Source organism: Lotus japonicus, chromosome 2 (genome assembly GCF_012489685.1).
Source record: "Lotus japonicus ecotype B-129 chromosome 2, LjGifu_v1.2".
In the NCBI taxonomy this organism is placed as follows: domain Eukaryota; kingdom Viridiplantae; phylum Streptophyta; class Magnoliopsida; order Fabales; family Fabaceae; genus Lotus; species Lotus japonicus.
In genome coordinates this window covers 73133121-73148396 of record NC_080042.1, presented here as the reverse complement: position 1 = coordinate 73148396, position 15276 = coordinate 73133121, and the positions used below count along the sequence as shown (strand labels likewise).

Sequence of the window (15276 nt, the reverse complement as noted above, 5' to 3'; positions counted from 1 at the left end):
CTTTTACACAATCAGCAAGGTGTGCATAATGCATCAATTTAATCATTTACTCTACAATTTTTAGGGACGAACTTATCAGCACCCAACACTTTTAAGGACCAATTTAACTATTCGCTCAACAATTTGTTTTTGTGGGTATGAGATATCTCAATTCTCAAGTTACTTGTGGTTTGTGAATATGTTCTTTAAAAAAAATCTCAGAAAATAGATGATAGCTTGATGATATTGATAGCCATACAGGCTTGTATGTGGTGGAGTATAACAAAACCTAAGCAGATTGAGTAAGTGATATTATTCACACTTGTCCCACCAGCTCCGTATTAAAATATTGAATTAGGTTCGAGACGGTGGAGCTTTGCGCGTCTTATTAAATGTTCAAGTCAAATACCTATTTATACATTTTTAATTACAAATTTTTTTTATATCAATTTTTTTTTTACCAAATAGCTGGCTAAAGCATATTTGTAATCATACTTGTTCAATAAATTAACATCAACATCAATCATAGTAGGGGGAAAAGAGAACAATGAGAAATTATGAATGGCATTCCTCCATATTGTATCCCCAACTTCATCATATTTTATTCTAGGAACTGTTTTTTGGTAAATATAACACGATTAAATTCAAAGTTGGAGAAAAAACATGGCCATTGCTTAAAGATGATTAGAGAACGAATGATACCATGTGAACTTTTTTATAACACATAAATTTTCTTTCACGCACTTTCACGTAACTCTTCTTCACATATGGCTATCAACACTAACCTTAGGAAATGTTATTATCACATTTCATTTTTTTTTCTTCAATCTAATTTTACTAGCAACTTCTCCAAAACTTAGAACTTCCTTCTCATATATCAAAACAGGCTTGAGATACTCATAGAAGGATGGAAGATACTATATGACCATATGAGTCTTGGCGCTTTAGCTTCATATTCAATCTTGACTCCTATAACTTTTAATTAATGATTCTACACATAAATCCAATTTGGTTTCATCATCTTATCATATAATGATTAAATTAAAATTAATAGAAATAAAACGAAAAATATATAATTATATATATATATATAACTCTTTATGGTCGGATTTGAAATTATTTTTCTAAGACAAATAATTTCCATTTAATAATTAAATAAAATTTTAATTACATTCATTTATCATAAAATTTAATAAATTAATATTTTTTGGATGAAAAATTAAAGAAAATATTTTTTCATTGAATAATATAATTAAACAAGGAGAATGATGACCCTCATATTTGTCTTTTCTTCTTAATCTTTCTTTGTTTCCATGATATAAAAATAAACCCATAACCATAAGATTCTTTAGCTGATTTTTCTATCCCAAAAACTAGGGCTGCACATGGGTTGGGTTGGATGAATTTTCAGGTTAATCAGGACCCAAACCGATCATAACTGTTTGGGTTGGGTTGGGTTAGATTTTGTGAATTTTTACCTACGAATTCGAACCAACCCAATCTGACAATCTTCGGGATGGATTGATTTGATCGCTATATTAAAATAAAAATAAATCTGAAATATTGAAAAATATTAAAAAACAAGTATTTCAAGTCTTTAATATGCGATTACATCATAAGTTAATAACTACCGTCTACACACATCTATACGACAACACATAACTAAACAAGTACTTCAAGTTTTTAAATATGACAAGTAATTACAAACAAATTAGTCTCTAAGTCTCCTAAAAATCACTCAAATAATAGGATCCAAGTCTCCATAAATTACATACCCTATTAGTAGGTTAGGTAAAAATTAAAATTATTAAAAATATATATATTAAATAATATATTATTATTACATGATTGGATTTCAGGTTGGGTTGGATGGATTATTATGCAATCCGATATCCGATCAAAGATGATTGGATCGTAATAAAATCCATCCGGTAGACCCGTTGGCCAAATTCAACCCGCATTTTTACCATTGGATCAGATTGGGTTGGATGAATTTATTGGATTGACCCGGCTCATTTGCAACCTTAAAAAAAAAACTCAAAAAGAAACTGTCCAATTTCCCAATATGGATAAACAATCAATGGTAGATCTAGAAAGCAACAGCCTTTAAAATAAAATAAACAAATAATCACAGCTTGGACAGACAACTCTCAAAATAATGAAAATAATATATTATTTAAAAAACCTCAAAAGAACCCAAAATGTTCCTTAAAAGGCAAAAAAAACAGCACATATTAGAACAGAGACAACAGACAAGAGTGTTCCAGAGTTTTGAACAAAGGTAGCTCCAGAACAGAACAGAACATTCATTCATGGAGAGGGTGAAGAAGAAGATGCTGGGGTCACCAGCCATGGTGCTTCTCTTCCTTGGTTTTGCTGTGCTTCTCATGGTCCCAGAGGTCTCAGCTAAACGGTGGCTGGTCGGTGATGGCAAATTCTGGAACCCCAATGTTAACTACACTGTATGGGCCAGGGACAAGCATTTCTACATTGATGACTGGCTCTGTAAGCTCTCTCTCTCTCTCTCTCTCTCTCGATGATTTGACTTAAAGTTTCAATCTTTGCTTTCATAATTTGTTGTTTCTGCTTCCTCTATCTGGGTTCTGGATTGGATCTGAACATGTTTGAGTATGATATATGCTAAAGTTTTCAGATTTTTTTTGTTTTTGCTACTTAATTTGTTGTTTTGTGAACCAAGAGGGTCTAAATCTATGCTGCCTGTACTTAATTTGTGGAAAGAAAAGAGAAGAAAATTGTCATGTTGTGCTAGATTTGAAGAATTTTGATGTGTTACTGTTTGTCAGTTCATCTGAATTTAAGTTTTGTTAAAATTGGAAATTAACAGTGAAAAAAGTTGAGATTTTGAGGGCAATGCCATCTGGAATTCTCTTCTCCCTCCCTATTTTTTTTCATTGTTTATTTACTGTTTTCTGTCAAGAGAGACTGTATATTAGAAAATCAGTGTGTTTGGATCCTTTTTTTTATCCTGTTATTTTGTTTTTCTGCATTCTCAGATCCATAGCTTTTGGCTGCTTCTATTGATGGCTTCTATATTTTGGTGCTTATTCATGCCTATCATGTTTCAGTAAAACCAAAAAGCCCTTATTTTCTCTTTGTTGAGCTTGTTTTAATTAATAAATTTATGACTGTAATAAGTCTGTAACTTAATTTGTGTTTGTCACTACTTTTCTTCTTGCACTTTCTTTCCCTAGTGATCTAAGTTCTGGGTCTTTGTTACCAATAATACTGTAGATAAGGTCAGAAAACATGGCACAATCAATGGGACACAAAAGTCAGGCATATTCTATCAATCAAGCATTTGCAATGTGAAGCATATATAGGAAGTTGCAGATATTTTTCAACTTGTAAACAATTTTAGGTATTTTAGTATGCTTTGTTATGCTGCTGAATATCATGAATTAGTGCTCAAGTTTCTAACTGACTAATTGACCCTTAGGTAACAAGTTAAAGTGAACTTAAGCAAAGTTTTTGGGTTCTAGTCTCTGTGAATGCAGCTGCATTAAATACTTGGTAGAAAGAGTTTGGCCGCCCATAGAGGTCATATGCGTCTCGACTCTCGAATAGGATTGTCTCCATTGAGGATAGTTGTGGTTTAAACACACACAAAAGTGTTGAACGGAGGGTCACATCCATATCTCAGCAAAAAAAAAAGTAGAATAATAAGAACTTTCCTCCTCAATTTATGGCTTAATTCAGCTGCATTAAATACTTGCTAGAAAGAGCTTTGCCATCCATAGATGTCATATGCGGCTCGAATACGATTGTCTCTATTGAGGATAGTTGTGGTTTAAACACACAAAAAAGTGTTAAACGGAGTGTCACATCCATATTTCAGGAAAAATAAAAAGTAGAATATTAAGAACTTTCCTCCTCAATTTATGGCTTAATTTGCAAACGAAAAGCAAAATACCAGTTATAGCTTCATAAGGGTCTTGGTTTTTTATAATATATCTAATGGAAGCACACTAACAGTTGTTTGCAACTGCAATGAACAAACTTGTGTCTCTCTTAATTTCTAGTTCCAACCTAATGATGGAATGTTGCCAAGTCATTAATTTCTGCTTAACCTGATACTAACTGTGGTTAGTTTACCAGTTTTTGTGTATGATAGGAACCAGATGAATGTGCTAGAAGTGAACAAGACGAATTATGAAAATTGCATTGCTGAGCATCCAATCCACAATTGGACCACAGGAGCTGGAAGAGATGTGGTTCCTTTGAATGTGACCCGTCATTACTACTTTATCAGCGGCAATGGGTTCTGCTATGGCGGCATGAAGTTAGCCGTTCGTGTTGAAAAGCTACCACCTCCACCCAAAGCTGCCCCTGAAAAAGCTGGGGCACCAAGCCTTTCCTCTAGAGGGGCCATTCTTCTCATGCCTGTTGTTTTTGCCATTGGAGCAGCATGGGATGCATTCATTTATTCACGGTAATTGGCAGTGTTATTCCATGATATTCAGACCACAATTCACATCCTGAAATAATCCCAAATGGGTGATGTTCATGTTGTGTTTCACATTTTTTTTCTCCTTCTTTTATTTTGCTGAAGGTAATTGTTGTTTGGATGGTGGTGATATTGGATGTTGTTGACTTCAAATAGGTCAAAGGGTGATGTTTCAAGTTAGGTAGTGCTTGGTGTTTGATTTTCAAAATGTATTGCTGTTTGATAAGAAATTATGTCACCAACCTGTTTAGTTTAATTTATTGGAGAATTCAAATGCGGAAACTGCGGGAATGTAGTAATCTATGCTTTTCAACTAGTAGGTAGGGCCTTGTCCATGTGCATGTAGCATCACTGTATTTTACTTTCCACTGTTTCTGGGTCCAAAATTGATGTCAACGAAAAAGGGGTTGCTTTTTCAAACTCATTTTTGGCTATTTATACATGTTTTAAATTGAAAAATAAAAAGATGAGGTTGGGGTGGGGTGTGTAATTAATAAAAAAGAGCTTACCTGCAATTGTCACCAGATTTTCGAGCATCACATCAATAATCTTAGGATGGTTTGGGTGGGTTCGGCTCCGGTCAGGACCACAGATTAGAGTATACATCTGAGACTTTAGGTCGCTTATAGAAGGTATTTGCAGGACAGCGAGAATAGAATACAGATTAGTGTATGCATCTGAGATTATAGGTCGCTTATAGAAGGTACTTGCAGGATAGCGAGAATCGAATATAAAATTATGAGAAGTGTCATGTTCTTACCAACCAAAAGAACACATATGACATGTGTTGTATATTACTAATTTATGCCAATAATTGATGAAAAAACGGAGTTGTAAATTATTTATCGAGAAAACCAATATAGCCTGTCTGCCTCACAAATTTTAGCTCCACCCTCGTATATGATACAACAATAATAACAATACAAACATGTCCAAGCTTGGCATTGTCTTATAAAAGCCATATTAGACAGGACTTACGTTTTAAATGGGCGTCACATTTATTTTTGAATACAATTACCAGCCATATTAGACGGACTTAAACTTAGAATGTAATATGTTTTCTTCATTAGAGTGAACGTGACTTGTAATCTGATGCGAATTTGAGGGTGGATTTTGTTATTCTCTTTTGGGTCTAGTAATATTTTTGATATAAGTGGCTTAAGGCTCTAATGAGAAATTTCAATCCAATCTAATTTGACAAAGTAAAGGCTTAGTTTGTCTTATTAAGCTTCTGATTACTTTGAAGGAAAAGAAACAAGACAGTCTCAAAATCTTCAGCAGAACCTATATCGGACATTAATAGCTCTTCCCAGTGATAAATTATGGTTTTAAAATCAAATCCTAAGATCATTTGAGATTCCATCTTCCTCAGCCATGGTCTTTTGCAAAAACAAATCCGTGATACACCTTGCTAGCAATACATCATCTGACGAGAGGTTCAAACATGTGGACATTGGTAGTCATTTCATCTACAAGCATATCCAATCTAAGTTCCTAAGCTAGTCCCTGGTCATTCATATAATGATATAATCATATCAACTAGTTGATCCACTAACTAGACCACTCCCGAATATTTATGCCCCAGTTAGGGATACTCAATTATCTCCTGGCTAGAGAGGGAGCATCACAAAACAACAATTTAGTTAGTTAATGATTGTTAAAATAGTTACTTCCTCTACCCCCCATTATAATAAGGGGTCTTAAAATGCAGGACGGAGGGAGTATTTCTTAGTTGACAGTTGAAACTACTCTGGATTAAATTAGTTGAAGCACCATGAAATGTATAAGGGAACTGGTTGAACTTACAAAAGGATATTGACTCACTTTTCACTCAATGAGATTGAGAATGATCACAGAACAACTTTCTCTAGTTTCTATCATGTTCACCTTGGTAAGGAACCATACTTTTGGTCCCTCTGACTCTAGTTTGTACTTTTTGTGAATGATAGGAATGTTGCCAAGTTATTATTTGCCTGTTAACCAGATGACACTGCTAGAAGTGAACAATACTGCTAAAACAACTTCTCAGTCCTATATCCTTCATGTTACTCTAACCATATAACTATCATACACATAATGTAAACTTGGCATTGAATACAAAAAATCAACTTGATATCTAGTTAAGAGCTTGGCACATCAGTTACTCTTACTATTTTGCCAACAGAATTTCTAAGCTTAACAAGAAAGGATTTACACACAACCATGAGGGTGTAGGGAGTTTAACCAGTACCAGGGTCAAGGACAGGAAGCCTGCAATGTAAGCTGATTGACTTATCAGTGTGGCGAGTACCAGGGACAAAGAACTGGAATATCACCGTCAAACAACTTCCCTGAGGAGCAACCCCATAGAAAGCGCAATCCGGCTTGGCCAGGTGACACTGCAGACTCTTGGCGAAATGCTTCACACTCACCTGCACAGACTGAGCATCTCCTCTCAGAATTGACCTCGCTGAGCGCGTCTGAGCGGTGAGGTTTTGATCCTCAGCAGGAGCATTGGCCTGCTCTCCGATCACCAACAGGTTTCGAAACTCGGCACCGAGGCTGATCAACGTGGTCGAAACCTGCACCCTCAAATCCCCATACTTGCTTATGAACACATTCACCACATCTCCCACATGCTTCATCCGGTCCACAAAATTAAGCATCTGAATCAAATCAGGCACCTGCATTCCAAGTGAGAACTCAATGAACAAACAAAGAGCAAGAATAACTGAAATTAAGTCACAAACAACTGACTGACGTGCTGTGACTAACTAACCAGAACAACATGAACAAACTAGTAACTAAATGCAGGCCCAGCAAACAAACTAACTAACAACTACGTGTATGTTTTGTTAACAATTGAGCGCAAGGTAAACGAACTTTCATCTCAATATGTAAAAAGAGTTACGCTCACCTTTTCCCTTTAAGACATGCTAACATCTGTTTGCAGTGAGACCAACGAGTATCCAAACATAGCCTGCTTGACGAGCTGCGGTTAAAAACTAACCATACGACCTGAACAGACTAGTAACTAAACGCCAACCCAGCAAACAACAACAACAAAAGTCTTATCCAACTAAGTGAAGTCAGCTATATGGATCACTCTACGCCACTGAGCTCGATAAAAAACTAAATTATGAGGGATATGAAATCATCCTTGACAATATCTTCCCAAGTTTTTTTTGGTCTCCCTCTACCTCTCTTCGCCGAACCCAAAACTGTGTTCGTCGACTCAATAAACAAACTAATTAAATAATAACTACTTGTTTGCTTAGAGAACTAGTCGATTATCGAACGAACTAAGCGCAACAAAGGAAATCGGTAGATAGTAGTAACGTTGCGTTTGCAAGAACTTATATATGAGTTTATCTTATAGCATAAACGATTAGAACCTACTTCGAAAGAACGAATAATCAATTAACCTTTTCACAAGAACAACACACCCTAATATACCTGAAGCAGTGTCTGAGGAAGATCCTGAGCCAAATCAAGAGCATTCTGAAGCTCAACAACCTGAGCTCTAGACAACGGCTTCGAGATCGGAATATCCTGAATCACAGCAGATTTAAATCCACTTGTCTCAAACGTGAGGAACGGCGTGGGATTAGTCGAATTAGGCGGAAGCTTCTTAACAAGCTTGATCTGAAGACGGTTAGGGTTAGCAGCGGAGGCGGCGGAGTATTGTGACGAGACGGCGACGCTGCTGCGGAGGGCGCGGAGGAGGAGGGAGAGGTCGATGGAGAAGGCGATGCGGTCGTCGTTTTGACTGGAGATGCGGTAGTCGTCGAAGAGGGCTTCTTTGCGGAATTGTGCGATGGATTGGATTCCGTCGCCGTTGAGGAGGTTGTGGAGGAAGATTGCGTGGTCTTTGGTGAGGTAGAGGTGGCAGGTTTTTCCCATTTTTTCGAGTGCGGGGATGAATCGACGTTCTAGTAGGATCACTCCGTTTTCTGTAAGAAACGCCTTGAACTTCATTGTTGATGTGAGAGCAAATGGAAATGGAATAGTAGTGATTGGATGGGGGATTGAAGAGGGAAGAGAAGAACGAGGGAGGGAAACTCAAAATTTTCCCTCCGAAACCCCAATCTTCCCTCCCGCACTCTGTTTCGTGGCGAAATCACGAGTTAGGACCTAAAATTATATTACACATGTTTTCAAAAATTAATTAATATAACATTCATAGTGAGTTTTCCTTGGTGATGGTAGTTCTTCAATTTGGACTATAAATTAGAGTGGTTACAATTCTATCGTGCCAATTAGCCTCAAATCTAAACCATCACTCATTCCATTGATACTAGACTTGATGACTTGTGCTTTCACAAAAAAAAAAAAGACTTGATGACCTGTGGGTTTAGAACCTTTGCTCTATATTGTCAATTATCGGCTTATCAATGGTTGATTCAAAATGAGAATGTAAATGGGCATGTTTTGTCTTGGATTTGGATTTAGATTTGGAAAGTCAATGCTCTGGAAAATATGTGTTATTTGGCTCATCATTCATAATGCTCTCCAAGTTAATAGTCATCGCTTTCGCTAGGTTGCTCGATATTCTCATAGTGAGAGGATATCTTCCATGGCCTTCGGGATTGCCCGCACTTGAGTGAAGTCTAGTTATGATACACAATCTAATGGGCTCTACTTATTATGTTCTATTGTTGCAGTTGTTTGGGGTTTATGGAGGTGAAGAAACGACATAAATTTGTAGAGAAAAGGTGGACTGTGGATTTTTCTTCCAAAGTTGATTAGACAACAATGTGCTGATCACCTGGAGTTCTTGTACTATAGAAGATGGACTATGGATTTTACTAATGCGTCAATTCATTAATCTAGTTGAGTGGTTAGATCATCCATTAGGTTGTGTCACTTTAGCAACTGATGCTTCTAGGTTCCATATTTATGTTAGGGGCCTTCTTGAAATTCACTAGATTTTGGCTTGCAATTGGAAAATTTGCCTTTGTCATGTTCCTAGAGAAACTAATGCCTCTATTGATTGTCTTGTTGGAATTGATTTAATTTGCAATGTGATATTATTATTTTGGATTGTTCTCCGGAGAGGTTACTACCCTTCTTAGCGAGGGACGTTCTAGGCTTGTAGTTGTTTTTGTTTATTTTTCTCATTCACTAATGAACTAACATTTTGATATATTAAGTTTCTTTAATCAAACAATTAAAATATAAATGAGATATTTATAAACTATCATTAAATTAGTTTCCTTCTAATTAAAATAATTTTAGGTTAATGGTCAAATTAGTCCATGAGTTTGTAAGCGAGTTTGATTTTAACCCCTCTAAGGAAAAATGACATTTAGTGACAGTCATTTTTACAATTACTGGCGAGTTTTAACCACTACTAAATGTTATTTTTCGCCAAATGGACTAAATTCAAACTCGCTTACAAACTCAGGGACTAATTTGCCACTACCCCAATAATTTTTAAATATATATTCAACCAAAATATGTCATTTCTTTTTTTTTCACACTTTTATTACTAATTTATCATTTAAAAATAATAAAAATATTATATAAGTGATTTATTTGTATAAGGAAACAAATTAGCTTTTCAAAAAATAAATTAAAAAGTAAGCTAATGCATGCCTAATTGTTTGTGCAGGCAGGCAGGGAGGCACGATTAGCGTGTTGGTTTGCTTGCTAGCTGCTACAAATCAAAACGGCTTCATGTACATCTATCTGTCACTGTGTCTGTTACGTTCCTTAAAGCACTACTGCTTCCAATTCACACTTTAGAGCAGCGTCATTCTCACGAGACACAGAGCTACATACAACTTTTCCAGATTGCTATAGCTTGATCATCACCTATTTATATCACCCACTTGTCCAAAAGATACTCACTGTGTGTGATCATTTGTTTTGGAAGAGAGAAAGAAAGAAATTAAAGTGATTATGGAAATTGGTTCCAGAATTGTACTTTTGGTGAGTGTTGTTATGGTGGTCATAGCTGCAGGGTTGTGGCCAATGGCGGCTGTGGAAGGAGGTCCAGTGCTTCATAAAGTGGGAGCCTCCAAAGGTTGGCATCAGGATATCAACTACACTCAGTGGTCTGCTCAAGAGCATTTCTACGTTGGTGATTGGCTCTGTAAGTGCATACAAACTAATTAACCTCTTCTCTTTATGTTCATTTCATTCCTAGTTATTGTGAATATTCAAAATTAAAAGACTAATCGAGCTTACCATTCTCAATTTTGATTTCACTTGTTGTCTTGCCATTGAGAATTAAACAATATGAATTAGAGGCAAAAAAAAAAAAATTAATGAATTGAGTGAATGTATTTTCACTTTCTTCCAACCTAAATTCAAACACACATTCAGCGCTCAAAATAATTTTAGGGGTTGAACAAATGTATTTGCACCTAATACATATATATTAGCTACATTTTTTTAAACTGGGAATATCTAGAGTTTTTACTTTTGAGTTTTAACTTCTCTTGATCAAGTGTCCTGTGGCCATTAGAGGTCCTCAATGTTCTATGTTAAAAGATTGATGGTTCCAAGAGTAATTAAGTAAAATCAGTTTAATTTCAAACCTCATTTGTTAATTTCTTATACACAGATGGGGCTTCTATTGCTTCATTTCATCGTATACAAACTTAGTTATTGAGAATGTAGTTTTTGGTAGAGCGAGGAAGAACAACAAGAAATTCTGCTTTCATATACAAACAAATTATGACAAGTGGAATGTTATAATTCCAGCATTCCTACTCATATTTATAAAAGTGACAAGAAAAAGAAAATACGTACGGCACCCTTTTCCTTTTGGTTATTATGCACAATTTACATTATAAATCCTGATCCATACAGCAGATGATAACATGATCAGTTTTAAATTGTGGTGATTAAGTTATGATTTTTAATACTAATTTGACCATATTACAATTGTGATATGGTTGCGGTGAGCTGAATAACCCTGGCGATGTTATCACAATTGCAGTTGCGGACCGCAATTTCAAAACTCTGAATCAAATTAGGGTACCTAAAATGTATTTTTCATTTAGTGAAAGTGTGAAACAGATTATTAGCCCCTAATGCCCTTGAAATTACGGTCATAATTGGTAGTATATAGTAAAAAGAAAAAAGTTAAAGGCACAGTCAAGAGAAGTACAAATATTATTATTACAACAGTAAAGAAAAAGAAAAAAGAATCTACCTTTCAATATTCACTAACCAAGAAGAGAAGCTTTAACTGTTGAAACTTGAAACAAAAGATCTGCACGAGTCACATGCACATTGAACAAACACCACTCTCAAATTGGAGACGAAATATTCGAACCTTCATATATAAAAGGAACTTTAATTAGGATAATCATCTGGTTTATAAATTAACTTAACATAATGTCAAACTAACCTTAATCGTAACGAAACAAAAACAGAACATTTTCGTAACATTATAACAATCTTAGTACTTTACTACCTTTTACATATGTATTACTGTGTTATTATATATGGTGGTCCATGGTTAATAAAATTAACTTTATTGGTTTGATCAAGTGTTCAAGTTTGACAAGCGATACTACAACGTTCTGGAAGTGAACAAGACAAGCTACGAGAGCTGCATAGACTGGGCGTTCATCAGAAACATCACGCGCGGTGGTCGCGACGTGGTTCAGTTGACAGAGGCAAGGACATACTACTTCCTCTCTAGCGGAGGCTACTGCTTTCATGGAATGAGAGTTGCTGTGCAGGTTGAACAATACCAACAAGGTGCACCAGCAGGGGCACCATCTCCTTCTGAGATGAATCACTCTGGTTCTATTTTGCCTTCTGGGTTGTGCACCTACATTTGGATTGTTGTTGCTAATGTGCTTTATGTGAATTTGGTTTCATTGGGCATTTTGTAAGAGATGGGGCTGGGGCTGAGAAATTAAGACAACTTGGACTAGGTAAATTAAATTATTTCTAAGGATGCGTTATTTGAGTAAAAGGTGAGGACAGGTTCATTATTTGTTATGGTTGTTTTTTTCGTTTTAAGGGTTAGGTACTTGATGCTGTTTAGCCCATATTGGATGGCTTGGTTGGTTAGTGATGAATTAAAAATTTGATGGAAGATTATGTTTTCTTTTTGTGTCTCCATTTTTATGTGAATCTCAAATTTAACTTAGACATTGACATTATGTGTTACCAACAAATTTTTAGTTCAAGTGGTACATATTTGATTCTTGTTAATAAGTAAGATCTTGAGTTCAAATTTCGTGAATGAAGAAAATCTCTATTAGAAGCAATGTTGTTGAGAACGTGATTCGGTTCGTAGGATTGTGCGATCTTGCGATCCGTTTGCGCATTTGTGATATGGATCACAAGTAGGATTGTGAATTGGAATGGATTGCTGGCGATCTTTTTGGTATGATCATAAGATTCCAATCTTTGAGGTTTAGTTTCGATTTGGAATTTAGGGTTTCAAGCCATATATGATCACTACTCACGATTCACCCCGTCAAAATCCTTAACAACCCATAACTCACCACAACGTTCACTAGAGCACTTCCATCAACTTTGCTCGAGCACTCAAGTCAGCCACCACACATGATTGAGAGAGCCTTCGTTCTTCTCCATTTTATGGTCGTGTTCGCTTTTCTTCTTTCATCTCTGTTGAAGTGTGTGGTTGTTTGAATTGGAGTGAAGTCAACCGTGTTTATCACCTTGTAATACTCCTTCTAGTTTGTAGTTGTTTGAGTTGTAGTGAAGTCAATCATTGTTTTAACTATGTGGCTATAAGATATGAGTCATGAGGTACTTTCCTATGTATATGCTTTTTTACATAGGTGTATTTTTATTAATCATATATTTACATTTGTGACCTTGTATCTTATGATTCGATCTCAATCTTATGATTTATAATCTTTTACCACTTTTTGATTCTAACTAGGATTTTGGTCCTAACAACATTGGCCGGAAGAGTTGCCTCCACCAAGATATTAATATTCTCGACTCAAACATGATTATCTCTGATGAAGAGTAATAGTCTTTACACTAAAAAAGACACCACATGTTCAAGGGATACTTAAGTTCTTAGTATTGAGATCAAATAAATAGTATCTATGCGGACGAGAATGCATGATGGGTGTAACCTTGTAAAAATGAATTCTTCTTAGTAATCAAATTGCACTTGTAAGTCTTCCGATGATAATTTGAGTGGTAAGAGCTGAGAGATATATTTTTTTTAGGCTTAATTGCACTTTTGGTCCCCCAATTTTGCCCTTCCTGTGAAAATCGTCCCCCAACTAAAAAATTAGCAAAAAGTATCCCTAAAGTTTACACCCAATTGCAAAATAGGTCTTCCGTTAAATTCCGTCAAAAAACTACAGAATATTCCGTTAAAAATGAATTAAAAATTAAAGAAAAAAAATTGAAAAAAAAATAGTATTGGAAATTAACCTCAATAAGAGAAACCTAATTACAGCCTAATTAATTTCATTTATTCATTAAAATTGAAACACCAAAAGTTCATCTTCTAAACCTAGAAATTTAACCATTTTCTTCATCTTCAAAACCCAGGCACCATAATTCCCTTCATCTTCTTCTTCCTTCTTCTCATCCCACTCCCACCTAACACCACCATCATCAGCGAACCCCCCCCCCCCACCACCACCGCCACCTAACATAACCACTGCACCGCTATAGCGTTCCAAGCCTACACCGCCCTTGTGCGTTTTACTCCAAGTCTGGCCTCTGCCATGACAGATGTGGCGGCTGCGAGAGCAAGCTCAGCCAAGGTGTGTTTAACGGTTCAAATCCAGATCTGGTTGCCTTTGACGGGTACTGCTGCGAGGTGGTTGTCGTTTTCTCCGTAGAAGATGATTGAGAAGGGGTAGAGGAGAATGGTGGGGATGCAGGGTTGTGATGGGGTGTTAGCGGTTTGGAACTTGTGGGGCTCAAATTCAGAGAAGGGGAACGAGAAATGGAACTAGAGAGAGAATTGGGAAGAGGGCAAGATAGGTTCTTGAAGTGAAGCTTATGCAGAATCTATCAATGGCTTTCAAGGAGGGAGAGCTTGATGCAGCAAGAACGTGAGTTTGTGAAAGAGGAGGACTTTGTTCTCTGTTTCCATAACTTGAAGAAGACCCTTTTGGAGAGAAGAACTATTCATCTTCGTTTTCCTCTTCCTTCTTCTCCTTCTGCTCCACCAGATCTTCTTCCCCTCCCCCACCAATAACACCAAATCCACTAGCAGATCTTCCCCAGTTGTAACTTTAATGGGTTCTTGAAAAAAATTATTTTTTTTATCTAAAGCTTTGGTGGTTTATTTTATGGATAAAACCCACCGAGGAAAGAAGTTAATTTTCCAGTGATGAAGAAAGGAGTTGAACCCAAAAAGAGCACAGTCCTCAAATCCTCAAACACAGATCCAAGGTTTGGGGATTTGGTTGAGGGCTAGAAATTGAATCAAATGCATGTATTGATGAAGATGAACAATAATTGATGAAAATGGAGATGGGGATGATTTTAATTTAGTAGTTACAAATTTTCTGGGTTTGTATTGATGAAGATGAAGAAAGTGAGGAATGAAGAGGGGAGGAGGAGTGGTAGTTATAGAGTGAGGGACTAAAAATGCAACTGACTAAATGTTATTTAATTAAAAAATTATTTTTTCAGTTAAATTAATTTAGAAATGTCATGTCATCATTTTCAGTTAGATTTTAGACGGAATTTAACGGAAAACCAATTTTGCAACCGGGTGTAAACTTTAGGGTCGTTTTTTGCTAATTTTAAAGTTTGAGGACGATTTTCGCAGAAAGGCCAAAGTTGGGGGACCAAAAGTGCAATTAAGCCTTTTTTTAATAAGAGCTGAGGGATATATGAGTTGAGGAAGGGGAAATCTAAAGATCAATCCTTAAAAA

General features: G+C 36.1%; 3 protein-coding genes across 3 annotated transcripts; 2 read left to right on the top strand and 1 right to left on the bottom strand.

Moving 5' to 3' along the window:
* Positions 1-2291: 2291 nt before the first annotated feature.
* Positions 2292-4726, top strand: LOC130739406 (early nodulin-like protein 17). Its single transcript, XM_057591679.1, has 2 exons — positions 2292-2484; positions 4096-4726. The coding sequence occupies exons 1-2, from the start codon at positions 2292-2294 to the stop codon at positions 4431-4433; spliced, it is 531 nt and encodes a 176-aa protein (XP_057447662.1). The 3' UTR covers positions 4434-4726.
* Positions 4727-6457: 1731 nt separating this feature from the next.
* LOC130739405 (uncharacterized) lies at positions 6458-8572 on the bottom strand. Its single transcript, XM_057591678.1, has 2 exons — positions 7880-8572; positions 6458-7107 (listed from the first exon to the last, which is right to left on the bottom strand). The coding sequence occupies exons 1-2, from the start codon at positions 8399-8401 to the stop codon at positions 6664-6666; spliced, it is 966 nt and encodes a 321-aa protein (XP_057447661.1). The 5' UTR covers positions 8402-8572; the 3' UTR covers positions 6458-6663.
* A 1664-nt stretch (positions 8573-10236) lies between these two features.
* Positions 10237-12558, top strand: LOC130735655 (early nodulin-like protein 19). Its single transcript, XM_057587576.1, has 2 exons — positions 10237-10520; positions 11930-12558. The coding sequence occupies exons 1-2, from the start codon at positions 10328-10330 to the stop codon at positions 12277-12279; spliced, it is 543 nt and encodes a 180-aa protein (XP_057443559.1). The 5' UTR covers positions 10237-10327; the 3' UTR covers positions 12280-12558.
* Positions 12559-15276: the final 2718 nt, after the last annotated feature.

Excerpts from the sequence above, each read along its gene's own strand:
- LOC130739406 (XM_057591679.1), top strand. The coding sequence starts at position 2,292 with ATGGAGAGGGTGAAGAAGAAGATGCTGGGGTCACCAGCCATGGTGCTT. Across the intron at positions 2,485-4,095 it reads CTACATTGATGACTGGCTCT|TTTTTGTGTATGATAGGAAC; the intron begins GTAAGCTCTCTC and ends TTAGTTTACCAG.
- LOC130735655 (XM_057587576.1), top strand. The coding sequence starts at position 10,328 with ATGGAAATTGGTTCCAGAATTGTACTTTTGGTGAGTGTTGTTATGGTG. Across the intron at positions 10,521-11,929 it reads CTACGTTGGTGATTGGCTCT|TGTTCAAGTTTGACAAGCGA; the intron begins GTAAGTGCATAC and ends GGTTTGATCAAG.
- LOC130739405 (XM_057591678.1), bottom strand. The coding sequence starts at position 8,401 with ATGAAGTTCAAGGCGTTTCTTACAGAAAACGGAGTGATCCTACTAGAA. Across the intron at positions 7,108-7,879 it reads TTCCTCAGACACTGCTTCAG|GTGCCTGATTTGATTCAGAT; the intron begins GTATATTAGGGT and ends CTTGGAATGCAG.